The sequence below is a fragment of the Alternaria incomplexa genome, assembly GCF_024043165.1.
Source record: "Alternaria incomplexa strain BMP 0042 chromosome Unknown scaffold_1, whole genome shotgun sequence".
In the NCBI taxonomy this organism is placed as follows: domain Eukaryota; kingdom Fungi; phylum Ascomycota; class Dothideomycetes; order Pleosporales; family Pleosporaceae; genus Alternaria; species Alternaria incomplexa.
In genome coordinates, this window is record NW_026249850.1 from 267,412 (window position 1) to 293,079 (window position 25,668).

A 25,668-nucleotide genomic window follows, 5' to 3' on the forward strand; every position below is an offset into this window, starting at 1 on the left:
CTCCGCATCGAACCCTAGTCCATCTCGACTTTTGGAAATCATCGAATCATTCGTTCTCCCGCTCCGCCATCTTCACGACATCTTCCGCCCACAACACTTCCCCTCCGAGCGCTCTTCCCACTTCCGCCCAACATGTCGAAATCACCGAAAGAGTCAACGCGGTTTACAGCCACCGGAGTATGGGCGCACACAAGACCTGGCGGGCGGGCAACGACGCTGCAATTCGCGGATCCCGCACCAAAAAACGAAACGCCACAGCAGAAGGTCAAGCGGTTACGAGAGGCAGCGAACAGGGCAAAAATGGCGCAGGTGACGAGGTGGGATTACATGTACTTGTACGGCAGAATGGCGGCGGATGCGGCGCATAGGTTTACCGTCTATGGCTTGATATTTGCAACAGGTATGTGGGCACCAAGTGGCCAATGGCTGAACCGGTCACTGGGTAGGAATGATGCTAACTGTCTGAATAGGTTGCGTCGGTGTCCTCGCAGTCTTCTCAATAGGCGACATGATCGTCTACAACCGACGGAAACGAGCAATCTACTTCGCCGAAGAGGAACGAGTCCAGGCCAGGATCCTCGAAGCCGCCCGCAATGCTGTCGCAGCAGGAACAGCCTCACCCGCACAAGCCGCTCTTGTCACAGGTATCGCCGAGGAGCAAGAAGCAATGGAGAGGAAGAAGGCAGAGCGAAAGGCGCCCTCCAAGCTGCTGTGGTGGCTGCACGGCGACTGGAAGGAGGACCAAGCAATCGCAGAGCAGAGAAAGCTGGCGGTGGAGGAGATCAAGCGGCAAGAATCCCAAGGCAACTCAAACCTAGGTATCGCTGCTGCGGTACAAGAGGCCAGGGCGAACGACACAACATCCACTTTCACATCATCGACACCAGTAGTCGGAGGCCCGCTCGACAATACAGCAGAGAAGGCAGTGCACAAGGTGGAGGAGACGGGCAAGGGATGGTTTGGATTCATGAAGGGTGGATCGAAGAAAGAGTAGAAGAAGGACAGCGGAGAGTGAAGCCAGACGCTTCAGTGTACTATATACGACCTCAGCCTTGTACATTGCTGTCACATTAGATGTATGCATGATGGAGTTCTTCAGCAGTTATGAAGGAGTCAACGATCATCTCGGGTATCTTCGCTTCGTGTCCATATTGTACATTCAATGCATTTTCAAACGATTTCCAGTCTTGCAACTCGCTAATTCCCTTGACCAGCCACTGGTATATAGCTTCGCCGTTCTCGTGCACGCTGTTTCCAGTCAGTTTCCGACCAAGTCGGCCTCGCTCATCTACACGTACCTCTCTCCATCCCTCAACATAAGGCCGCAATGCCGCCCACCCCAAGAGCCCCACCGTCGCTCCAATGAAGACAAACACAACTGCCTGGTCTTTGGCAGAATCTCTCTGGAAGCATGTTGTAAGCACGTTCTCCTCTTTCTCTCCTGCGCAGACGCCATAACCTAGGCAGAATTGGCGGGTGCAATCGTTACATGTCTTTTTGGAGGCGCGGGGGTTCAATTCGAGGGCGGCGGGCTTCTTCGTGCTGGGCGCGTCGAGGGCTATGATGGTACTATTGCCTTTGCAGGTACATTTGCAGAACGACGTACGCGCTATGAGATGTCAATAAGTGCCTGAATACGAAGAAAAGGGTAACGTACAGGCTGCAAGGGACAGGGAGAGAGATGATAGAAAAGTAAGGAGAAGGAAGAGGAGGTATGGCGGTTTCCGCATCGTGGTGGCGACAAGGATAGATATTGTGTTGAATCTGTACAAGCGACGGATCAATTGCAGTGCCAACAAGATGTCAATCTGATGTGGTTCTAGACGTCTATCGCGCGAGGAACATGATAATGGTCACAGTGGAGCTCCAAACCTCCGCCCGCATACACGCTAAGACCAGACAGCTGGGTCCCTTGCCGCGCTAAGCATTTTCCTTTCCCCTCCGGCCCCGACACCTCTACACGACGCTTACAGGCGTCGCTCAAGTTCGTAGCCCGTATTATTTGCTCTAGACGCCCTGGAGTCTTTGCGCACAGTCATCTCCACCTGTCGCACGCGCGCGAACCTGCGACCCAATGCCAGCAGCACAAGCGCCTAACCCTTCCGAAGCGCAACCCGAAAGCAAGGTCGTCCGCCTGCACATTACGCCTTTCCGCCCCGACCTGCTCAAGGTCTACGTCGCGCCGTCTGTCCTCCCCTCTGCGCAGAATATCTCGTACCATACCGTCGCGACCTTCCCCGAGAAAGGTTTCGGCTACGTAGAGCTACCCGAACCCGAAGCTCAAAAGATCAAGAAGAAGCTCAACGGCACAATCCTGAGAGGCGCAAAAGTGCGGATAGAGATGGCGAAACCTGAGAAGCGCAAAGCTCTGGCAGAGGCTGACGCGGCGAAGGAGGTGGCGGATACCGAACGCCCCTCGAAGCGCGCGAAGAAGGAGAAAAAAGAAAAGAAGGAGAAGAAAGAGAAGAAGAAGAGGGAGCAGGGCGTGCTGGAAGGTGTAGAGCTGCCAGACGACAGGAAAGTCAAGCGCGGTTGGACTGAGCCGTCGAAGAAGGACAGGAAGGACAAGAAGGATAAGAAAGACAAAAAGGACAAGCGTGGCAAGGACGAGAAGAAGGAGCGGAAACCTTCCAAGTACACCAAGGATGCTGAGCTGCTCTTCAAGGCGAAGCTGACACCCGTGGCTGCGACCGAAGTTGCGCACAAGGACGAGAAGAAGGTGAAGAAGGAGAAAAAGGAAAAGAACAAGTCGAAGATAAATGAGGTGGTGGTTCACGAGTTCGAGAAGAACATCAAGACTCCCAGCTTCCTGAAGCAGCCACAGGTCGCCCTGTCAACGAAGCCTGCAGTCGACTACGTCAATGGTCAGGGCTGGGTTGACGAGGACGGTGTCGTTGTTGAGCCTGAGACTGGCAAGGCCAAGGCCAGGCGAGCTCTGGAGCTGGTAGACGCGCCCTCAGAGGCTCAAAGAGCCTGGATCGACGGAACAGGCAAATCCTCCACGCCTGCGACTACGAAGGATAAGAAGAACAAGAAGAAAGCTACTCCTCCGCCATCTGATTCTAAGTCCGAGGACGACGATTCATCAGTAGTTTCGTCTTCTTCTGAAGATGAGGACTCTTCCGACTCCGAGTCAGAGTCAGAATCAGAAGCCGAATCATCTGCATCTTCTCCCGCTCGACCTATCGAAAGTCGGAAAACGCCCGAGGTCCAACCAACTACATCGTCCGAGAAAGAGGTTCACCCCCTCGAAGCGCTTTTCAAACGCGCAAAGCCCGCAGATGGCGCAACCTCAACTCCCACCAAGAAGCTCACTCCAATCGACACATCCTTCAGCTTCTTCGACAACAACGAAGACACGATGGAAGTCGACGGCGAGCGCGGCCAGCCCATCGACGAGGCCCCCACTACCCCCTTCACTCAACGAGACATTGAATGGCGCGGCCTCCGCAGCGCGGCACCAACCCCCGACACCGCCGGCCTCGGCCGCCGCTTCTCCTTCGACTGGCGCAAGAATAGCCAAGAAGCCGACGACGACGAGGACATGGGCGACGTTGACTCCCTCGCCGAGCAACGCCTATCTCAGAATACGCGCGCAAATGCCAAAGCCAAGCTAGCTGAGGTCGCGGAAGAAGACGAAGAGGACGAGGAAGAGAATGCAGCGGCTGCTGGTGGTAAAGAAGAGAAGCCAGAGAGCGAGTTTAAAAAGTGGTTCTGGGAGAATCGGGGTGATTTGAATCGCGCGTGGAAGAAGAGGAGACGGGATGCGTTGAAGGCGAAGCGGCATAGTGAGAATAGGAAGATGACTGGTAGTAGGAGGGTTTAAAGATAGACTTAGAGGATTGTGATGGCATTGTTATTACGTTTGCGCTCTTCAAGATGTTTATGAATTCGGCGAGCTACGAGAAAGACAGAAAGAGGGAGGAAGTTATCTTTCTTCCATTCGTAAAACCAAGACAGGGAACTTGTCTCTGAATCAAGACCTCCACGTTATCGTACAGCCATCCCCCTCAAAGATCCAGTTCCCGTGTGTACGCCTCGAACCAGAACGCCTACCTCACATCTCTCCGTATAGCTAAACATCAACCCCCTTAAACATAACACACCTCCCACCCTCCCTATCTCCACCGACCCGACTACTCTTCCTCCCCTCCCCACCACACGCCTCCTCCGCCCTCGTCAGCAATGTCCCCTCTCTGACCATATCTAGAGCTTCAGACTCATGACCCTGGCTCGACGTCGTGGACGAGTCACTCGGTATGCTGCAGAAGGGGGCGCCTATCATGCCTTTCTCCGTTGCCGTGATGATGTCGGTGGGTATATGTGGGAGGGGTGGCCGTTGTGGTGCGGAGGATATGGTGGAGGGGTTGGAGGATGTGGGTGGGGGAGGGGAGGCGGATGCACGACGGTGGGACAAGGGATTATGCGCCGTTGTTGTTGTTGGTGCGTTCGATGGGGAAGCTGAGTATGCTGTTAGCATGTCGATACATAACTCTCCAAGTTTAGTTATTACATCGGCCGAGATATGTTATCCATGTACATACCATCGCTTCCGGAATCAACGTGTTGGCTACTCCTCCGCCTCTTCTCGAAACTACCAGTTAATTTATCGCGTAGATTGAATAGCCAATTCATATTGTACGACGGCTCTGAGAGTAGGTGTTCTGTTCCTGATTTCTTAACAAACATGATCGGTCTGGATATTGGATACAAGTTAAATCGTACCTGGTAGTAGTAACAGCAGCCTCGCGCAATGATATATATGCAATATCTCAGAATCCGTAAACTCAATAAATCAACCTCGAAACGCAGTCGAAAGTTGAATGCTCCACACTCTCAGTATATATCCCGACCCCGAAATACCCCGACCGATGCAGTCCCGCCCCCATTAAAGGCTGAAAGCTGTTCTGTTCCACCTTCAAACAAATGACGTATCGCGGGCGCCTTACTCTCACTCTTACTTGCTTATCTGCTTACCTTTCACGCCCCCATGCCCACGCCCGTGCCGTGGCGCCTCGTCCCTTCTACCACATCACATCACGTCACGTCACAACAAACGAGGCATTAAACACACCCAACCTCTCGCAAAATCACGCCACAAATGTATCCCGCACTTACGTATATCACGCCTGCCCCCTCTTCACATGCACACATCCCGCGCTGCTGATCTGCCGTCAGAAGGGGGACAACTAGATCGACGCTGGGATGCTGTTCCGTTAGGTGCATATCGTGAGGATCAGCGGCGTTAGTGTCTAGCCCTGGATGGATCTACGGACATCCCGTCATGGCCGTGTTGGGGGGAAAGAAGCAAAGTTTGTGATAAGGATGGTAATGGGCGGAGTAAAGGAGATTCGGGGTTGTTATCTTTGCGATCGCGTCAAAAGTAGTCTTTTGTTTAGCTTGATTGATTGATTGATTGATTGATTGATTGATTGATTGATTGATTGACTGATCGATGAGAATGGTTGAATTAGAATAAAATGTCCGCCCGTATGGATGCCGAATGGCATAGCATACCATGCCTGATCGCTCAAACTCCATGTCGACAAGTAAAGATATGGCGGAAACAACCCTGTTCCATTCCGTCGCACATGCAACGTGAGCCTGGCCTGCGCTACCAACACTCCTTCTCACTGATACCCTACGAACACATCTCCTTCACCCTATTCACAGCTTTATTAGGGGACCCCTGCTGTCTCATTAGCAGGTGCTTGCACAGTATCAGAAGCATTGCCAACCCCGCTGCTCTGCGACTGCGGTGCACCCCTCCGACCCCTCTGACCGTCAGCGGCGTCATTGCCGCCCCTGATCATGCGCTCCAGATCACGGATGCGCTGTTTCAAGGCCTCGTTTTCCTTTTTGACCTCCTCCAGCTCCGCCTTGTGTTGTGCCACCTCTTCGTAGCGTGGGGTGCTGACGACGCTCGAGCTGCGGTGGTCGCGCTGGGCAGCATCGCTCGCCGCAGGCTGGGAGGAGATGGAGTAACGGTGTGGAACGTGGCCTGGTGGTAGGCCGCTGCGGGAGACGCTCGAGGAGCTGCGGTGGCGGCGCGAGGATGTGGGATGCATAGGTCCGGTGGGAGCTTCAGCGTGTGCAACGGAGGAGTCGGCGGCGCTGGACATGGACGTGTTGGAGGCTACAGACGCAGAGTGTGCGCGCAGAGCCGAGAGTTCTCGCGTCAGACGGTTGACGACTGCTTCTTGCTCCTTCTCGAGCTCAAGGTGCAGCTCTGCTTGTGTCATAGGGCGCGGGTGTCTCATCGGAACGCCTGCTGAGTCGACGCTCGCCTGGACGTAGCCGCTCGCGCTGGGGCTGAGAGGCGGAAAGCCATGTACATGATGTGATGCTGACTGGGGCGGTGGTAAGGTACCGCCAGGCGATGCGAGAGGCAGCGGCGGGGGGCCCATCTGCGATGCTCGCCTAGAGCCCGGTGTCGATGCCTGACGTGACGATGTCTGGCGTGACAAGGAGCCTGAAGCTGGCTGCGTGCTCGAAGTGTTGCCTGTGTTGGTTGGCACCTTGTTCAGATCCGGAGCCATCGTGCTTGTCTGGGTGCGAGTCGCGCTGGGTGTGGTGGGCGTGGAGGCGTTGATGACCCGTAGGAGACGCTCTGTCTTGGAATGTTTATCGAAGAAGCAGCTGGTGACCAGTCGTGGAGGCGAGACTGATCTCAATTACTGGTCGTTGTTGTGGTGGTTCCGAGTACTTGGATGGGAGGAAAGTGCATCAGCGGAGCGCACGAGCGACCGAGAGGGGCAGGGACATTCACTTCATCGCGCCATGATCATTCCGGACGTGCTTGCTCCGAACGATGCGCTTTAACCGGAATTGCTTGTCAATCATCGTTTGGATGGTGTTGGTCGGACAGAAGCGAAGATTACGGCAGAGCAGCCATGTCCACTCAATGCGCTAGCATCTACCAGTCTGCTACGAAGGCTGAACCCTTGTTTCCCCACACGATGTGACGATGTCAAGCTGAAGCTACAAACATTCACACATCCACGTCGCGTCCACTTATTGATACGTATTTGAAATCTGCAAGTTTGTTTGGTATTCTTCAACTCATTGCTCGTTCGCTCATCCTGTCCATCCTCCGGCCCGCTCGTCGCGCACGGCGGGCGGTGTCCAGTCGTGGAAGATCGCGACCTGGACCCTATCTTCGCCTTCCCCATGCCTAAGCGTATCTTTAGATTTTGCAAACACGCTTTTGGATACCCATGAAATCCTCCAACTCCAAGCGCAATGCTCTATTGTGTGGGCCCCGAATGTGAATAGTCGCTCTCAGAAAACACTCGTGATCCTCTAGTACGTCCTGGCCAAGTTGCGGAGGTACCAGTCTACGAGCCTCCTGCCGACCTTTGCCTCTGAAACGTGGATGAGGTCCTGATAATCGTTAGCAGATGTCTCTCGTTCCAGATGTGTTGTACTTACACCCTCCATAGCATAGTCGAGGTCGCTGGCCTGGATGATATCACCATCCAACAGACCACCCTCGGCCCACCTTATTTGCCTGCTCCTCTGCTTGTTGACGAGCAACCAGCACCTGAGCTTCTCTGGCTCAACCTCCAAGAATCCAGCGAGCTTCTTGAGGTCCATGGTTGTGTAGAGCTTGAGGTAGCTCTTGACGGTGGGCGACATCATGTTGTTCTTGACCTCGTCCATGAAGATGCGGAGGTGGTGCTCAACAGGGTCAATGTTGACCTCTGGGTTGTCGAAGTCGGGAGGTGTGGGGCTGATGAACTTGGGGCAGGCAGTGCGGAAGAGCTCCTCAAAGAGAGGAAGGGACTCAGGGCCGCCGCGCTGCAGCCTGTTGAACTGCTCGCCGTACTTCTCCCTCAGAGCAGTGTGGATGGTGTCGTCGAGCCTCGTGGGCTGGAAGGCTACGCAGATGGCGACAAGTGCGTACATTTGGTCATTCTTCTTGGTAATCGAATCGTACTGCGCGTTCTTCTGGAAGTTCTTTGTCCGCGAGACGTAGACGAGGATGTGGCTGAACATGCGGATGGCATCCGAGTATCGTCGCATCATCATGTAGGAGAATCCGACGTAGTAGTATGTGGTGAAGTGGGCGGCCATGACACGGGCGAACATGGCCTTCTTGTTGAGCTCAATGTCGTCGAGCGTCTTGAGCGCGAGGCTGAAGTCTCCGAGCAGGCAGTGCACCCGGAGCAGACCGATGATGGAGAAGTATCCCAGCATCTTGTATAGCGGCCTGTTGCCGTATTCTCCAGCGTACAGACTCGCGTCCTCGCCCCGCTTCATCGCCGCCAGCTGCTCGCTGATCTGTGACCGCTGGATGAGCGAGTACAGGACGTTGAGGACGCTGTAGCAGCCCCATGTGTTTGGGTTCTCGCGCAGGAGCGCAATCTCCTCCTCGTTCTCGTTCTTCTGGGCGACTCGTTGGCGGTAGCTGCAGAAGCTGTTGAACTGGTAGATGAACTCGTCGATGACATCCCACGCCCAGTAGTACTATGCGCAATTAGCCCTGCTATATTCCCCTTTTTTCCGTATTCCTTACGTTTGGCACTTCCAGGTCAACGGGGCCCTCGGAGTTCAAGATGTAGTGGAAGAGGTTGCAGTAGCTGTCGTAACTCGCAAACTTGGTCTCTAGCGTGGCCTGGAATTCCAGGGGGGTGGCCGCAGCCTGCAGTTGCGCGTGGATGTCCTGGTTGCTGTTCATCGAGGGCATGCGGTCGAGGTCCTCCATGCCGTCGTATTGGACCTGCTCGCGGTAGTCGTTCGCCATGGCCTCCTCCTCGACGTCCGAGTCGTCGTCCGGCGCACGCCTGGCAGCGTCGCCATTCTGGTACTGCGGCGGGACACGCTCGCGCAGACTCATGTTGGGTGTTCGTTCGGGCGACGGCACGGGTGCTTGTACGGGGGGTGAATGTCGTGTCGTGGTGCTGCTCCCCGCTTTGTCACGAAATTTGGCGTTCTGTGCGTTTGCTAGCGGCAGTCTGCTATCGATAGCGCGCCCAAGCAGAGGGCAGGCGCGACCGGGATCAGCGCTGTGAGGGGCAGTGCGCAGAGGTCCACTCCACTCAATCCTCACGGCCATCCTGCTGTTTTGACACGTCCTGATTCGACTCACCGGCCATATCCTCAGCGCTGGGTGTCGTGACGGCGTTGAGAAAGTATGGCGAGCCCATGTCGTCTACCGGTGCCGGGTCCGTAGTTTCGCCCTAGGGCACGAGTAGCTGTGTGCATCAATAACGGAGGCTTTAGGCGCGCTCGGTGCCAGTATGATGTCTTCGCATCGAGTGTGGCTGATAAACTACAAAAGCCTGCCGTTCCTCTGTCCCTAGACCCTCTGGAAGCCACGCCGCTGTCAAAACCCTACTACTGTCTTTACCACCCACGCTACCCTTTTCGTCGCAGTCAAGACCCTTCCTGCCCTCTGACTCGCTTCCCACCCTCCAATATGACGTACACCATCGTCCTCTTCATCACGCGCAACCACGACCTTACCTCGGAAGAGTTCAGAGACCACTATGAGCACACGCACATTCCCCTCGCCCATTCGCTGCTCGCCTCCTGCTGGCCGATCGATTTCAAACGTCGCTATCTCGCGCGGATATCGCGGAAGGGGTTCGGAGGACCGGCAAATCCCGACCGACCGCCGCTGATGCTAAGGGGCGAGATGAACGAGCTGGACTGTGACTGCATTGCAGAAATGACGTTTGACAGCGAAGCCCGCTTCCAAGAATTCTACCGAAGAATCTACGCCCCGGAGAATGCAGCCAAGCTAGCAAGAGACGAGGAAAAGTTTTTGGAAACAGGGAAAACGAGGGTCATTGTCGTTGGCGAGACTTGGAGTACGGACGAACACGGCGTCTCGACGAGAGAAATAGGCTACATCCGCAAAGACGAGAGGTCCGACAGCGAAGCCAGTGGTAGTGGCCAGAGCTGAGATGAGAGACGGATGCCGACATGCGACCCGGAGATACCAGTCGACGCCCAGCATGCGATTGAGTCGAGGCATCTGCGTTAGGCGCAGGAAGATGGTGCCATGGTGGTTAATCGACCTTCTGGCCATAATGATCGGCGTTCAATAGTTTGGGAGAGGGGCTGGCGCTGCGCGCTACTAGGCACCCGTTCGCGCTGCGCGTAGGAGTTCACCGGTTGCTTCCGCGAACTTTTGTCAGATACCATGTCTTTGCGAATTTGCGACTTTTGGGCGCATTTGGAGGAGCCTGATGTTGGCCGAGAGTAGATTGAATTGACCAAATGGAATACATTTCGTTTATTGAACTTTACACCCTCGATCGAAACCCGCAGCAAAGAGTGTCCAGATCGAGACTAGTGCTTTCCCGAGTATACATCCTATACCTGTCGAACATGATGCTGAAGATGATACAAAGATATCACGTTGATGCGCCACATCCCCATTCAAGGCTTACCCTCTCCCGAATGCCTATAAACATAATGCCAATCCCCCCTCGCGATATCAGCCCTGACCTGATAATTACTCTCCGCATCCTCCAAGACCTGCATATCCAAATCAACAACACACATGCCCTCGCCTGCACCACCCAACTTTCCCAAAGCCCCCACAAAAGGCACAGCAACCTGACTCAACCCCGCATACCCTCCCCCCGGCGGACCCCCCGCATTCGCGAAAATAACCGCACACGTATTCTCAAACGCACGTGCCGTCAGCATACTATCCAGAAATAAGGCCTCCGCAGCCGGATTCCTCGCCAGACCCGCTTCGTTGCAATCGTTGAGCGTCCAAAATGTCGGTATGATAATAATCTGAGCGCCTTTCGCAATCAACTCACGGAACGCTTCTGGGAAGGCGAGATCCCAGCATATGAGCAATCCGACTTTTCCGATGGGCGTGTCGAAGACTTCGTGGGGGTCGTGGCGGGAACCGGTGAGGTGGTCGCGTTCGGGGCCCCAGAGGTTCTTTTTGATGTATTTGCCCACGATGGAACCGGAGGGGGAGATGTAGTAGCATACGTTGAGGAGTTTGTCTTCCGCTGCGGAGTTCTCTTTGTGGGATTCTACAATTGTGCCGGGAACGATGGCTGGGGTGGAGGTCATTAGGTATTGGGGATTTGTGTGGAGCAATGAGTGGTGGGACGGTCTTACAGATGTTACAGTCTTTGGCTAGGGAGCAGTATTTCTCTAGATAGCCGGAGCATTGTTCGATGCAGTTTAGGAACTCGGGGTTGTTTGGCTTCCAGCTTGTCAAGTGGTATTCGGGTAGGACAGCGAGTTTGGCGCCCTGAGCTGCTGCTGAGCGGATGAATGACACAGCTTTGTTGAAGTTGTGTTCTGGTTGTAGGGGCTAGTTAATGTTAGCCAATGACTCTGATGTTCGTAGATGTGGTCGCCCATGATGGGTAATTAAGATGATGTGGGGTAAATGAGATACCTCTGGGTAGAGTTGGATAACAGCGACTTTGATCGTCGGCGCCATCTTGATTCAACAAAGCTTGTCGATATAGATCAACTAAGTCAAGATGATGTCTGTAGTGAAGTTGTGATCTACGAAGTGAGGCTAATCAAAAGCGTATGACATAGCTGACGCATGCGCGTCGATACAAGACTAGTGCTCGCTAAAAGTGACAAGCTTTCTGTCCAGGGGGTGAGCATGTTCAAGCATCCCGGCAAAACGCTGATCATGGACGTCTCCTTCAAGCGTGGAATGATCGATGTGTTGCAAGTAGAATAATCATATTCCAGAGTAGCCGAGGGGTATCTATATAGGAAAAGAAGCATACTCCAACCAACACCTGTCGAGGGCTATGCGACACGACCTCCTCCTCGTAAACATATCCATATTATTATTCTGATCGCCATGCCTTCACTCATGGCTTCCTTCTGTTCGCATGAAGAATGTAGCTTGATAGGTGAAATATTCCTCAGCTTGCTTTGAAACGTACTGCAACGGAAATAAACTTGATCGAACGGAAAGGCCGAATCAAGTTACTGTGACTCCTCGCCGACCCCACGGAATGGGCCGAGCTCTGACGGGCGATGAGTCCCCATGGGCATTGTTCATGCTACTACGCTGTCAGCCCAATGGTAACCATCGACTTGCACGCCGTTGGTCCTGTACAACTCCTCTTCAGACTCTGACTCATCGTCGGAGCCGGTGTCCAGAAGAGCATACTGGTTGACCACAGGCGCAGGTTTCATAGGTATGCGAGTAACCGGAGTATGGGCCTTTTTGGGCTGAGGTAGCGGTCCAGCGCATTCGTCCGGATAGTACTCGATGCGCATGCCCTTGTATACAGTACGCGACATCATGCAGGTCCTGGCGAACAGAGCGTTGTGGATAGAGTTGGTCGAGATGTACGCATCGCCATTTTTGAAGTAGACGTCTACCACGATGAGGTTGTGGATGTGATCGAGATGGTCACGGATCTGATCTGTAGTGACTTTGCCTGCCACGCCTCGGACAACAAGGTTTCGCGTAGCGCCGCCGGCGATCTTGTTGGACACGTGCGGTGGTACGTGGAATTGTCGGTCGCTCCAACGGAATTCAAGCTGGCATGGTCAGCTTCTTTCATGCCTTGGGGTAGGTGCGTATCTCACCCTCTTCGTGTGCAGATATATGTCATTACGCTTAGCATAAGCAAGGAAGTCGGCCGCTCCTTCGATGAAGGACACCGTTGCAGATCGGTCATTGCGGAGGAATATGTCCAGCAGTCTGCCGCCACGAACAATGCCGGCCAGGTCCTTATGTGTCGTACGCTCAGAAAGGTTGGTGATTAGCACAGTGCGCTGATCGTGGAGCGGTATACGCTGGGCTAGTCCACGGTTTAGATCGTCATATTCGTCGGGTGGGCTGTCTGGGTCGCCGGTGAAAGACTCGGATTCCCCATAGCTGACGACTCGACGGAACGATGCTGAAGGTCTAGGGTGGAGTCCGTGGCTGGCAGAGGTGTAGTCGGACTCTTTTGGGTAGCGAGCTGACGTAGGCGCTGCTACAGGAGTAGCCTGAGATCTTGTATGTGTGTGTTGCGATTCATAATCGTAACTGGACGGTTCTTCGTTCGAAGCCCCATTCTCGCCCTGCAGCAGTGTATCCAAGGTTTCGTTCGTCAGGCCTCCACGGAATAGAGCGCTCTTGAGAAGGTCTAGACACGGTCAGAAAGGGATAGTATTGCGCTGGAGCAGCAGTGTACGTACGGTACTCTCGCACTGCTTGGGTCTATGGGCAAATGTATCGTTAGCATTTTTGCACCTACAAGCAGAAGCCAGAGCGAGCTGGAGGGCTGGTGGAGAAAGTTCGAAAGTTTAGAGTTATGTTGGGTGAACAAAACGTACCATGTACTCATGTTCTGCCTTGCTGATGGTGACATTGTCAGAGAGATCAGTGTCGTAGCTGACAGGCTGGTTGGAAGTATGCTGTTGATAAGAGTCAGCTCTACCGAAGCCAGACGCATAGCTACTGCCTGGGAGGTACCGACAGATTCAGCCCTAAAACTCTAATCAGCAAACAGCCCGGCGCATAACACAGTGCAAGATAGTGAGCACTCACTTGCGTAGAAGAGCGTCGAAATAGGATTTGCCTATGGTTACGGTGGCCATGGCATAGGTGAAGAAGAGCGCGGTGCTCGGGGCCGAGGATGGCTTCGCAACGTGCTTTCAGGGTGTTGATCAGTGAATTGGGCAGGCTATGGTAGTTATCAGTGACGGGCAGCAGGTCCAAGCTCGCCCTAGCGCTCCACAACTCCACAGGGCTGGGAAGGCGCCATGGATGGCCTTCCGCGACGCGACCCCGGATTGCTTATGCAGCCCTGTGCATCTATGTATACAGCATTATCAACGTCTATGTTTCTTTTTCTGCGTCGTTTACACAACCCCCTGATGGTGTGACGAAAATACGTCGACCAACCTTCCACGTTGCAAACAAGCGCTGTGCGACACCCATCGGTTGCGTGCGACATGGTGATAGGCACGAATGGGCGCGGCGTAGCGGCATCGATCCCCCGCTAGCGTCCATGGCGTATCAAATTTCTGGACAGGCGCGCCTCTCCGCCGCTCATGGAACCGAACACGCCTCAACACCAGCTGGCCAAGCAGATCGCTGCCGGCAATAGCAGCCCGGGTCTCAGCTCGCCCTGGTCGCAAATCACCGACAATCCCTTCTTCACCGCCGTATGATTCACCCTGGGGCCACTGCGTGCTTGCTGGACGTGTGCTCACTGATGCCATAGGGCTTCGGTCTCGCAGCGCTTGGGGTTGCGGCGCGGACGGGCCAGAAGGGACTCCAACACGGCGCCGCGTTTGTGCGCCGCCGCATGCTCGTCGATCTCGAAATAACTCGCCATGACGACGCCTATCCCTGGATCCTCCAATGGATGACCAACTACCACCGCGCACAGCAAGCCGGCACCAGGCCACTCGTGCGCAACGGCGTCCTCTCCAAGGTCCTCAATCGCATCGACCCGCGCATGCACCACCTCCAGGTGCAGACGTACACGCCGCAAGATGGGCCCTCGCACGCCGCCCACTTCTCCTTCGTACCGGGGCCGGGCAAGCACTTCTTGCGCTACAAGAACGCTTTCATCCTCGTCGACCGGCAGCGAGAGCGTAACAGCCTGAACGTCAAGGATGGCGTACCCTTCGAGACAATCAATCTCACGACCCTCTACTCGCACCGCGACGTCTTCGAAGACATCTTCGCCGAGGCGCACCAGATATACCAGCAGTCGCAGGAGGGCAAGACTGTCATATACAACTCCATGGGTACCATGTGGCAGCCCTTTGGCGACGCCAAGCGGAAGCGGCCCCTCGATTCGGTGGTCCTGGAGCGCGGTGTCAAGGAGCGCATTGTTGAGGATATGGAGGCTTTCATTGCATCACGCAAGTGGTACCTAGACCGCGGCATACCATACAGGCGAGGGTACTTGCTTTATGGGCCGCCAGGTACAGGAAAGAGCTCCTTCATCCAGGCTGTTGCAGGTCATCTCGACTTTAACATTGCCATTCTGAATGTCAGCGAGCGTGGTCTCACAGACGATAGGTTGAACCATCTGCTGACCAAGGTCCCGCGACGTACTGTAGTGCTGCTGGAAGATGTTGACGTCGCATTCATGAACCGTAAGACGCCTGGTGCAGATGGATTTGCTAGCGCCTCAGTCACCTTCTCCGGGCTGCTCAACGCTCTCGACGGGGTTGCCAGTGCTGAGGAGCGGATCATCTTCCTGACTACAAACCACGTCGAAAGACTAGACGAAGCGCTCATCCGACCTGGGCGCGTGGACATGACGGTAAGACTCGGTGAAGCAACAGAGTTTCAAATCGAGCAGCTTTGGGACCGGTTCTATGCAGAGTTCGATGCAGGCGGGCAAGCGAAGCAGAGATTTATGGCTAGAGTGAGGGAGTTGGGCCTCATCGACTCGGTGAGTACTGCAGCGCTACAGGGGTTGTTCCTCTACAACAAGGACGACACCGAGGGCGCTATTGGGATGGTTGAGGGCCTCACCGCTGGTCGCAAAGCCGAAAACCACGTGGGGATACCCGGTCACGTTGACGTGAACGAGGTGACGTCACGGTGAGCGTTGGGAACCCGTAGAAATATGTAAAACTCCGAATGCAAACGCTGCGGCTCTGTTCGCTCGGACGTGCAGATGTCAATCAGTCTTGGTGTGTAAGGGTGCCGGGATTTTGAAGCATGCAGGCGTGTGATGGTATGCAGGCGGCTCGCGCGCGCGGGAGCGTGCGAGGCTTTTTTCCTGGGAACTCCACATCGTCGCCCGGATCTAACCGCTTACCGTGAAGACACTGCAGTCGCCATTGGATGACTCAAGCAGTATTCCATCATTGACCTAATTCTGGACCGCTTCCCGCGCTTCCATCTAATCAGATCATCGAAAAGTGTGAGGCCCAACACATGGCTGCCGGTGGTTTTATCTGATCATCTGATTCCGACGTCGCGCGAGGCCGCTTTGGCGCGACAAACGGAGCACTTGTACACGCGCCCCTGGCCACACCCGGGCACCCACCCATACATATGGCTAACGAGGACGGGTGCGGGTCATCTTCGTCGCTTGCTCTCTCGCCTGCCCATCCTTCTGGAAACACGCGACACGACCGTCCTCCCGTCTCGCCAGGCAGCTACGAGTTGCAGCCTCTGCCTGACAAAGCAAAGAAAGCAAGGAACATAGCCACGTCCGAAACCCCTTCTGATGACGATCTTGATTCGCCAGCTGGCCGCCCCGAGACTCCTACACGATCCGTCAAGACAGCAATGTCAAGAGTACCTCTCTTGGTGAGATCGAGCCCGGCGCAGGGAACAGGTACGCAAACTATTCTTCGTTGTCAAGCGCCATGGTCGTCAATCGCCCCTCGGCCTGGGACGGGTGCACAGGAGCAACGATGCACACGGCGCACAGAACCTCATTCGCTACACGTGCTGACCCCAACCTCAGGTTCATATGGCGGCCTACCTATTCTTTCTTCCAGTCCAGAGGAGTCTGATGAAAATAATGTGATTAAAAACTCAAGAAAGAAGAAAGGAAAGAGCAGACTTTCGCATAGTGAGCCCTCACTACTTTCGGATCACCACCAAAATGATTCGACACGTAGTGAGCCAATCCTTTCAGGCGCTACCAAGTCACGACGCAGGACGGGTGACGCCAGTCGTAGCAGCACGACGCTCGGTGTAGCCTCTAGTGGCCAGGACTTTGAAGCTAGGTTCAACGCAAGCGGTCTTGATCCTTCTACCGCCGGCGCGCCACTGTTTGACAACTCAACCTCATCGAGCAGTACGCTAGACGATAATGATTCCTCCGAGGACGACGATTTACACGATATGAAGGGTAGCCCGTCCGATAATTCGCCCTACGCTCAAGTGAGGGCATCCGTCGCTGCTACCGACGACCTTTCCCTGTCCATTGATACCCCGCGCATGTGGTTCCTATCGATTCTGTTTTCTATCGCCGGTTCTTCAACCAACTTGTTCTTTTCCCTACGATACCCTAGCGTCAGCCTTACTCCTATTATTGCACTACTACTCGTCCACCCTCTCGGTCTGCTTTGGGACCAACTCTTCAAACGACACGACGATCCTGAAGAAACCTTCGTCGATGGCTGCTCTCAAACGGCATGGCATCCTCCACAGGCAAAAGCCACTTGGAAACGCCGGATACGGCTTTGGCTAGGCCAAGGCCGTTGGAATGAAAAGGAACACTGCTGCGTATACGTCAGCAGCAATGTATCCTTCGGCTTTGCCTTTGCGACAGACGTAAGTATCATCCATGCATCGATGTACGGTATGCTGACGACCCAAGGTCATCGTTGAGCAAGTCAAGTTCTACAAGCAAGACCTTGGCATCATGTACCAAATATTGCTCATCCTCTCCACACAAATACTTGGCTACTCCCTTGCCGGTATCACCAGACGTTACCTGGTCCGACCCAGCGGCATGATTTGGCCGAGCACACTGGTATCAACTGCCATGTTCACAGCGTTACATAAAGATGAAAACAAGTCTGCTGATGGCTGGACCATCGCTCCACGCAAGTTCTTCTCGCGCATATTCATGGGATCCGTTGCATTCTACTTCCTACCTGGTCTCCTATTCCCAGCATTGAGTTACTTCAATGTCATCACTTGGTTCGCGCCAAAGAGCGTTGTTGTTGCCAACCTGGTACGTTTGTTGCTTGTCTGAATCGACAGAGAGCTAACCTGAGCAGTTCGGAATCTCATCTGGTCTTGGACTATTCCCAGTGACTTTCGATTGGGCGCAAATCGCATACATTGGCTCCCCGCTGATTACGCCATTCTGGGCTGCTATGAACATTCTTGGAGGCCTTGTAGGAGTGATGTGGATTGCAGCGCCAATCATGTGTAAGTAGTTCAGGAGGTTTGACTACTTGTGCTAACAGCTCTTAGACTACAAGAACGTCCTCTACTCATCCTACATGCCCATCCTATCATCCGCCGTATGGGATAATCGCGGCAAGCCGTACGACGTCAGCAAGATCTTGACCGAGAACTTCCTCTTTGACGAAGAAGCGTACAAGCAATACAGCCGCGTCTACCTCCCGATTACATACGTATTGAGCTACGCCCTACAGTTCGCCGGTCTTACAGCTCTGCTTTCGCACACTGGCCTTTGGTACGGGAAGGATATCTGGAGGCAATGGCGTCGCTCTTGGGCTGAGATCCGGAAGGAATCAGCAGCTGACTACCAGCCACTTGTGAATGGTACCGACAACAACAGCCAACCAACTTCCCCTGCAATGTTGCGACACAGGCCCAGTACGACTTCAGATCCAGACGTGGAAGACTTGCTATCTGCAGAAGATGTGCACAATCGACTCATGCGCAAATACGAGGACGTGCCGATAACTTGGTACCTTTTGACTGGCATCAGTATGGCCGCAGTTGGCATGTTCGTCGTCGAGTACTACCCCGTCCATCTACCCTGGTACGGCCTCTTGCTAGCACTTGGCATCGGCGCAGTCCTCTTCGTTCCCATCGGCATCGTCATGGCCATTACAAACCAACAAAGCAGCATCTACCTCATCTGCCAACTGATCTGCGGTGTTGTATTCCCCGGTCGACCCGTCGCAAACATGGTCTTTACGACCTTCGGCTACATCTCAGCAACCCAAGGCCTCAAGTTTGCTTCCGATCTCAAGCTCGGCCACTACATGAAGATTCCACCTAGAATCCTCTTCAAGCTCCAACTCTCTGTCACCATCATCTCCAGTCTAACACAAATCGGCGTTCTTAACTGGATGCTGAACAACATCCCCGGTATCTGCACACCCTCGGCCATCAACGGCTTCAACTGCCCTATCGCCCGCGTGCACTTCAACGGAAGTATCCTTTGGGGTGTCGTTGGTCCAGGAAAGTTCTTCGGTCCCGGCGCACTCTACCAACACCTGATCTGGGCCTTCCCCATCGGCGCCATCGCACCTGTTATACTCTGGTACCTCGCCCGCGGCAGCCGCAAGTCCATCCTCAGTAAGGTCAACCTCGCCGTCGTGTTCGGTTCCTTGAGCTGGATTCCACCGGCCACCGGACTCAACTTCTCCGTTTGGGCGATTGTGTGCTACATCTTCAACTATGAGATCCGCAACCGGAGGAACGCGTGGTGGAAGAAGTACAACATGATGCTTAGCGCGGCTTTGGACTCTGGTCTTGCGTTTGGTGTTGTGGTCATCTTCTTTGGCATTGTGTACCCCGGTTGGATGAGTAACTTCAAATGGTGGGGTACGGAGGTTTACAAACAGGTAAGTCATCAACATACACCCCGGTTTAATTGTATACATGTGCTAATAACATTGACAGGGTTGCGACTGGCAAGCCTGCCCGTACAAGGAAGTACCCAAAGGCGAGACCTTCGGACCTGGGAGTTGGTGATTCGTTGATTACACGCATTGAGCTTGCTTACTCGCATTGCATATGCATTAGACGACCGGCGTTCACGAGTGGAGTTTGGGATAGACATGCTGTTGGATACACCACGTTGATCGTTTGAGCGGATTGGATACGCTCGCGACTTTGCATGTTATTATTAGGTACTGTTTTTGGATAGAATGAATCTCATTGCTGTCCTCTCTTGATTTCTAGAAGCTTGTTGACGGCTAGGTTCCGATATGCGTTTCCATAAACTCACCCACCTCTTACTTCACCGCTTCCGTCTACCCATCTACGACAAAAACGAAAGGGAGTAAACTTACAGCACACACGACGCGAGCACCCAGCAAAAAGTAATTGAGCCCACCGCGACTTGAACGCGGATCCCCCACAATCTCGGCAAGGCTGTGTGCAGGTCATCATCGGCGAAGTCCCAAGAATTGGGCTTTGTACTGGTCTCAAAGCCCGACTGATTCGACACAACTTGGCGGAAGCTCAAACGGTCTCTCAGCCTTGTTCGTTCGCACGCTGAGACAATGCGATGGCAGCCCTGCGCGGTTTGAGATGTGGGTGTCTTACCGTTGGACTATGGGCTCTGAGAGTGGGTGGGTTTGATGGAGGAGTGAGCTATTAGAGGAGGTTTGTGGTTAAGGTGTTGGCTGGGTGGGTAATTGTTATGCGGAGATATGGAATATCAAGCTCTCGCGGGGCGGTGGAAGAGCGCTTTGGAGACGGCGGTGCGGTGTGAAGGCAGCTCGGAGGGTCTTCACGGCATGATTACAAGCATAAAGAAAGATTGTTGGTACATGCATAGTTATTTATTAGATCTCATCTTCCGCTCAGAATGGCTCGAGCTGACTACATAGTAGTGAAGCTCCTTCATATCACAAAACCTGTCGTGGCAATACCGCAGTCGCTCGCTACCTTCTCATAAGGCCTGCAGGTCGAGAGTTATCGTATATTACGCGCCAAATGAATCCCATATTATATCCTTCCAAACAACTCCGACTGATCTCGGCCGATGATGCCGGCTTCTCATCAAGTCATCTTGACATCCGTCTTCAACTCCCAATATCTGCCACCAATCATTGCAGTCGCCAATGCCGAGGCGCGCTTTGCCATCTCTATCTCTTCGGTCTCGATGGTCATCTTAGCAACTCCACCATGGCACTCGAATTTGCCCGCCCATACATCGGGCCACTTTGGAGCGGAGTACGCGTTGCTGGCAGTAACCTTCAGGTGCCAAGATCCATCGTAACCGATGAGGAATCCGGCGACGTGCTGGAAACGGTAGGCCTTCATGGAGGTATGATGCTCGAATGTGCCGATCTAGAGGGATGTTAGCGATCGTCTGCTTGGAGGGTATGTGATGACTTACGAAGACTTCAAGACCCTTGCGCCATACGACAAGCTGAACGTCCTTCTTACCGAATACAGCCTTGAAGGTGTTGACCGTGGGGTTAACGAACGACTTGAGCGTCGCCGGCGAAATGTTGTATAGAGCGGTGACAACGGCATCTTGGAGCTTCAGTGCGCCGTCTTTTGTCATTGACGCAGCATACTCGGCAAGATCGAGAATGTGAGCATGACTGGGTGGGCCACTTGAAGGTAGGGTTTCGAAGTCATCCGTGTATGAAGACGTGCTGCTGTCGCTCTTGCCAGAGTCGCTCTTGCCTGGCGAATTGGGGCTAAGGTCAGTGCCAGCAGGGGATGCAAGACCGGTGCTGTTGACGTCGATCTCCATGGGAGTGCTGTCGTGATGGGTAGTCATTGTAGCGGTGCGGTTGACAGATTGTGCGTGCTCTCGTGTGTCTTGTTCGAGATCGGTGTCAATGTCAGAAGGTTGTAGCTGCAAGCGTCTGAATCTCGTAGTTACCGGCATGGTACAAGATATATGGGTACAACAGTTGGGCGCGCTAGCTTCCGGTGAGCGATGAGATCTATGAAAGAGGAGTGGTGAGCATGGAGTCAAAGAAGGAGCGATGAAAGATGATGGGGAATATGCTGCTCTACCTGAAGCGCGTAGGCGTTTGCCATGCGGGTCACACAAGTAGCGCTAGCGGGCGAGGTCGGTGAGAGCTCATGGAAGGCGCGACGGTGAGGAAAGAGATGACATACCGATTATCGCACATGGCTTTAGTAGTCATGAGGGGCAAGTAAGAAGGATGTCATGAGCAAGTGATGGTGGTGCAGGGGAGAAACAACCAACATGCACGGTCTCGTTCGCGCATTGACAAAGGGCAGGCGAGATGAAAGAGCGACCACGATTGAAAGGCGACTTCGGATACTATGCATGTTGGAAACAAAGCCACTGCCTAGTCTTGCTTAACCATAGCTTGTCGCAATACACATTTGAGCTGTTGACAGGTTCCTGAAGGAAAGCTCTGATTCATCCATGGATGTCGACTACCTAGGTACCCTAGTATTCCATGCAAGAAAGGGCTCGCTTGAATCACCGGTCTTTCATATCCTCTTCCTTAAACTGATGCATGTATCAATGAAACTCAATGCTCAGTATATGAGACAGCAGGCTTCATGAATATGACGATGCATCAGCGGGCCACGCTGATCTCAATGTTCCACTTGGACTCCGCCTTGGGGATCCAGCACTCGTTGCTCAGGATGTAATCACCCAAGTTCCGTGCGGATTGCTCTTCCCCCTTCTTCTTGTCATGCTCAATGCCCATTCGAGTGTAACGTGGGAGGAATGATTCTGCCCATGCGTGGTGAAGCCCAAGGCGAGTGTATCTACCAAACGTGGCGGATGCAAGGTCCCAAGAGCCTTCATAGTTGATACGGGAACGAACAAGGTTGTCCCATTCCAATTCATCATCCTCGGGGTACTCCACGAACTGGCCGACCTAGAATCCAGGTACCGTGTAAGCATCATGTTGAGACTCATGTATCTTGGTAGGATCACTTACAAGAACTTGAGCACCCTGCCTCCAAACGATCATCTGATTCTCGACATGCTCCCTCTTGGATGACCAGAGAAACTTGAACGATGTAGTCTGACTGTCAAGGAATTGATCCAATGTTGCCTTAGAGATGTTGAAGAGCAGAGTGGCGACTGCGTCTTGGATCTTGACATCGCACTGTACCCCTATAGAGGGCAGGGAAGGCTCGTAGAGAGCCATATCGATAACGTGGGCATGGTCGGAAGGTGCGTTCGCAGGCAAATGCTCATGGACGCATAGGAACCGCACAGGAAGATACTCGGTGTCGATGGACCAGGCGCCATTGCGGTCGCAGCTAATAGCAAGTACCATCGTGTTTGGCTTATGAGGTTGATGTGTGTTGTGTGGGGAGCAAGACTTCGTCCAAAGTTGTTTTGATTTCATACCAAAAGCTTGGACCACAAGGGGAGAGCAAACGGCGGTGACAGTGCGCGCAAGTCAAGGTGAACGAGGATACACCACTTTTGGTTAATCATAGAGAGAAATCGATGTGTGGCGTGTGGACTGGAAAATTAGTAGGCCGTGCGAAAAAGGCAGATATGTTCTCATGACTAGAGGCGAAGTAATCGTGCTCGTCCATCAAATCTCCCTCAGTAGTTTGGACTGGGTCAGTAGATGAGAGTTGAAGAAGAAGACACATCATGAAGATGACTTTCAAAGTATTCTAGTGACATATGAGACTCTCGAGTCATGTAAGAGCCCGGAGAAGCTCGCACTATTAAGAAGTCCATCATAGTATCCTTTCCGCTTCCTCGCTTGACTGGTCACGGTATGACTTACTCCCAATGGAACTCCCTGGTCCAGCGAGTAGAGTCCCAGTACTGACCCGCCAAGATGTGATCAGCAACCTGCGTGGCCAACATTGCCCGCTCCGGCTGGCCTTCAGTAGTCTCGAAGCGGAGAGCCGCGAGCACACCACCGACATTGACCGTGTTTCCTGCCCAGACATCGTCCCAGGTCAAGATGCCGATCAAGTTGACGGAGAAGTAGTCGCGGTACGCTGCGTAGGTGATCTTCCACGCTCCGGTCGCATCAATAGAGCAACGGAGGAGATTATCGAACTCCAGCAAATCCTGAACTCTGGCGTACTGGCCCACCTATGAGTAATTTCGTTAGTGTCATGAATTCCTATACGCCTTTCCCAACTGTCACCTACCAAAACTTCGTTGCCTCTCTTCATGACAATGACACGATTGTAGTAGCGGTCGGACTTGGATACAAAGTCCATGTGGAAGGCCTTGGTAGGATGGAAGAACTTGGTGAGAGTACTCTTGGAGACTTGATGAAGAGTTGTAACGATGGCGTCTTGGATCTTGATGTCGGTGGTGACCTCGCCGTCGTTCTCCTTGAAGGTAGTAAGATCGATGATGTGGGGGTGATTAGCTGGAGCAGTAGAAGGAAGCTCGGCAAAGCTATCGACAAATTGGATGTGGTGGACCATCGTGCTGAAATTGATTTGCACTGAGCTGTGTTTTGTTGTGAGAATCTTGTTGGGCGAGACGTGTGCTTTATATAGAGAGAGGCTCTGCACGATACCAGCACGTAATCACCCTGGCGTCTCTCGTGCAAACGGTCCCAGTGGCAAAATCTCTCACCGTATAACCTGATTAGGAAACTACCTGCAAGTCAATTCGTCCTTCTCTCACAGTAATCATAGCGCTAGAGGTGATATCGGTATGTCTACTGCCTGAACAAACGCAAAAAAAGGTTACACATGAGGCTCTTAATGCTGTACGCTGTCATCATAGTATACGGCGCATCCGGATTTAGCTGTCTCCCATTATCCTGCGCAGCATCAGAACCTCGTGCTTTGTAACGAAGACGCTGTTGAGTGCCGCCGAAGTATCAGTGGGCGACTGCGACCCCATGTTGTCAAGCGCATCGACCAGATCACGCACCTTTGCGCCCTCCCAGCCTCCTTTGTCATCGGTCCAGAAAACGCGTTTGATGCCCACAGACGCCATGTAGGATATGCATCGGTAGCAGGGTCGGGAAGCCAGGACGGTGGGGCGCTTCTCGTCCTTTGTTGGAGACGGCGGATGCTTGGTGCGTGCTGGCCTCGCCGGCTCTGGACTGGTGAGCTCGTCGTGCAATGAACCTGTGGCAGGGCGCGATGGAGGTAGTGTCGCGGCGTCTTCGTCTGGCTCTTCGCAGCACACCTTCGGCGCACATTGCCAGCCCAGTCTTACGACGTACAGATCGGCTCCGTTCAAACGTGGGCTCTTGGTCCTGTTTTTGATGTTGCGAGAACTCTGTCCAGTCTGTCCCTTCGGCATGAGCATTGGCTGATTACTGGCGGTTGGGGGGCTCTGTCTTTCATTCTATGACCGTCAGCATGTGTGATGACAGAGCTCGGACGACGCACCTTTCCTGCTTTATCACGATTATTGGATGACACTTCCGACGACGAAGACGCTTCAGAAGCGCTCGACGTTGGAGACTGGTTATAGCATGGAGCTACGATGGTTTGCTTACGCGCATGTTGTCGACCACTGTGTTTGTGTTGTCCATTGTTGTACTTGTTGCCAACGTTGTGATGATGATTCTTCCCTTTCATCGGACGGTGTTTCTCCGTACTGTTCGTTTTCGACAAGGCCACGTTCTCGTTCTTCTCCTGGTCGTGGAACACAAGGTTCAATCTCGCGCGGTCCAGATGCAGAGGATTCAAATCGCCACTCTTGAACACCGGACTGGGCACTGCCAGAGGCCGCGGTGTACTGGGCCAGTGCGGCCTCGCAGATGGCTTTGACATATGAGTTGATTGCTTCCCTTCGTAGTCATGACTTTCGTTTAGAATCACCCGATAGTTTAAAGTACGGTTTTTCAGAGGACACCGCGCTAGAGGCCAGCGTGCTAGAAGCCGAGAGAGCAGAGTGAATCGCCATCATCTCGCTATGCATGGATAAAGGAGTGTTGGCAAGCTTTCCTCCCCCGCCCATGTTTTCAAAGGGCGTAAGCGTCCTGTTCACATGATCTTCCGGCCCACCTAACTCTCGCTTGGTCGAGCGCAGTGGAAGGCGCCCAGTCTTCAGGGCACCGTCAAAGCCAGAGCGATGATCATTGTAGCCGTGACCAATGACTTTACCACCACGAACAATGATGGCTCCATGCCGATAGCGCAAAGGCGACTTAGCGGCCTGCTCGAGGCAGAGGTTAAGGTAATCGTCAGTCTTCATTTTGATGAACGATGCAGGTATGACTGGACTTTCGACGGGATGTGGTTAGAAGCTGGTATCGCGATTGAGTATTGCGGATGTTTGGTTTTCTTCGTGATGAATCTGATAACAGAGTTGTATTTGGCAGCTAGTAAGACGTGTTCTGGATGCACGAGGGAGCGTGGGTATGAGTTTCAACGCGCGAGGAAATGGCACCCGGGTT

The 25,668-nt window shown here is 53.6% G+C and overlaps 13 protein-coding genes across 13 annotated transcripts; 5 read left to right on the top strand and 8 right to left on the bottom strand.

The window, feature by feature from the left end:
- Window positions 1-132: 132 nt before the first annotated feature.
- Window positions 133-994, top strand: J4E90_000095 (uncharacterized protein; the record flags this gene model as incomplete). The annotated part of the gene is made up of 2 exons (XM_051429693.1): window positions 133-400; window positions 471-994. The coding sequence occupies 2 exons, from the start codon at window positions 133-135 to the stop codon at window positions 992-994; spliced, it is 792 nt and encodes a 263-aa protein (XP_051295180.1).
- A 1,080-nt stretch (window positions 995-2,074) lies between these two features.
- Window positions 2,075-3,826, top strand: J4E90_000096 (uncharacterized protein; the record flags this gene model as incomplete). Its single annotated transcript, XM_051429694.1, has 1 exon — window positions 2,075-3,826. One exon carries the CDS (start codon window positions 2,075-2,077, stop codon window positions 3,824-3,826), a length of 1,752 nt encoding a protein of 583 aa, XP_051295181.1.
- Window positions 3,827-5,678: 1,852 nt separating this feature from the next.
- On the bottom strand, window positions 5,679-6,539 carry J4E90_000097 (uncharacterized protein; the record flags this gene model as incomplete). Its single annotated transcript, XM_051429695.1, has 1 exon — window positions 5,679-6,539. The coding sequence occupies one exon, from the start codon at window positions 6,537-6,539 to the stop codon at window positions 5,679-5,681; it is 861 nt and encodes a 286-aa protein (XP_051295182.1).
- A 763-nt stretch (window positions 6,540-7,302) lies between these two features.
- J4E90_000098 (uncharacterized protein) lies at window positions 7,303-8,839 on the bottom strand (the record flags this gene model as incomplete). The annotated part of the gene is made up of 3 exons (XM_051429696.1): window positions 7,303-7,383; window positions 7,432-8,469; window positions 8,519-8,839. The coding sequence occupies 3 exons, from the start codon at window positions 8,837-8,839 to the stop codon at window positions 7,303-7,305; spliced, it is 1,440 nt and encodes a 479-aa protein (XP_051295183.1).
- A 582-nt stretch (window positions 8,840-9,421) lies between these two features.
- On the top strand, window positions 9,422-9,910 carry J4E90_000099 (uncharacterized protein; the record flags this gene model as incomplete). The annotated part of the gene is made up of 1 exon (XM_051429697.1): window positions 9,422-9,910. The coding sequence occupies one exon, from the start codon at window positions 9,422-9,424 to the stop codon at window positions 9,908-9,910; it is 489 nt and encodes a 162-aa protein (XP_051295184.1).
- Window positions 9,911-10,389: 479 nt separating this feature from the next.
- Window positions 10,390-11,425, bottom strand: J4E90_000100 (uncharacterized protein; the record flags this gene model as incomplete). Its single annotated transcript, XM_051429698.1, has 3 exons — window positions 10,390-11,030; window positions 11,095-11,293; window positions 11,381-11,425. The coding sequence occupies 3 exons, from the start codon at window positions 11,423-11,425 to the stop codon at window positions 10,390-10,392; spliced, it is 885 nt and encodes a 294-aa protein (XP_051295185.1).
- Window positions 11,426-12,006: 581 nt separating this feature from the next.
- Window positions 12,007-13,545, bottom strand: J4E90_000101 (uncharacterized protein; the record flags this gene model as incomplete). The annotated part of the gene is made up of 5 exons (XM_051429699.1): window positions 12,007-12,498; window positions 12,547-13,091; window positions 13,144-13,165; window positions 13,282-13,339; window positions 13,496-13,545. 5 exons carry the CDS (start codon window positions 13,543-13,545, stop codon window positions 12,007-12,009), a joined length of 1,167 nt encoding a protein of 388 aa, XP_051295186.1.
- A 456-nt stretch (window positions 13,546-14,001) lies between these two features.
- On the top strand, window positions 14,002-15,518 carry J4E90_000102 (uncharacterized protein; the record flags this gene model as incomplete). The annotated part of the gene is made up of 2 exons (XM_051429700.1): window positions 14,002-14,115; window positions 14,175-15,518. The coding sequence occupies 2 exons, from the start codon at window positions 14,002-14,004 to the stop codon at window positions 15,516-15,518; spliced, it is 1,458 nt and encodes a 485-aa protein (XP_051295187.1).
- Window positions 15,519-15,973: 455 nt separating this feature from the next.
- On the top strand, window positions 15,974-19,336 carry J4E90_000103 (uncharacterized protein; the record flags this gene model as incomplete). Its single annotated transcript, XM_051429701.1, has 6 exons — window positions 15,974-16,259; window positions 16,392-17,206; window positions 17,253-17,612; window positions 17,659-17,812; window positions 17,858-19,206; window positions 19,265-19,336. 6 exons carry the CDS (start codon window positions 15,974-15,976, stop codon window positions 19,334-19,336), a joined length of 3,036 nt encoding a protein of 1,011 aa, XP_051295188.1.
- Window positions 19,337-20,371: 1,035 nt separating this feature from the next.
- Window positions 20,372-21,104, bottom strand: J4E90_000104 (uncharacterized protein; the record flags this gene model as incomplete). Its single annotated transcript, XM_051429702.1, has 2 exons — window positions 20,372-20,662; window positions 20,712-21,104. The coding sequence occupies 2 exons, from the start codon at window positions 21,102-21,104 to the stop codon at window positions 20,372-20,374; spliced, it is 684 nt and encodes a 227-aa protein (XP_051295189.1).
- A 781-nt stretch (window positions 21,105-21,885) lies between these two features.
- Window positions 21,886-22,602, bottom strand: J4E90_000105 (uncharacterized protein; the record flags this gene model as incomplete). The annotated part of the gene is made up of 2 exons (XM_051429703.1): window positions 21,886-22,194; window positions 22,258-22,602. The coding sequence occupies 2 exons, from the start codon at window positions 22,600-22,602 to the stop codon at window positions 21,886-21,888; spliced, it is 654 nt and encodes a 217-aa protein (XP_051295190.1).
- Window positions 22,603-23,066: 464 nt separating this feature from the next.
- Window positions 23,067-23,731, bottom strand: J4E90_000106 (uncharacterized protein; the record flags this gene model as incomplete). Its single annotated transcript, XM_051429704.1, has 2 exons — window positions 23,067-23,387; window positions 23,447-23,731. The coding sequence occupies 2 exons, from the start codon at window positions 23,729-23,731 to the stop codon at window positions 23,067-23,069; spliced, it is 606 nt and encodes a 201-aa protein (XP_051295191.1).
- A 325-nt stretch (window positions 23,732-24,056) lies between these two features.
- On the bottom strand, window positions 24,057-24,801 carry J4E90_000107 (uncharacterized protein; the record flags this gene model as incomplete). Its single annotated transcript, XM_051429705.1, has 2 exons — window positions 24,057-24,611; window positions 24,766-24,801. 2 exons carry the CDS (start codon window positions 24,799-24,801, stop codon window positions 24,057-24,059), a joined length of 591 nt encoding a protein of 196 aa, XP_051295192.1.
- Between the last annotated feature and the right edge of the window lie 867 nt (window positions 24,802-25,668).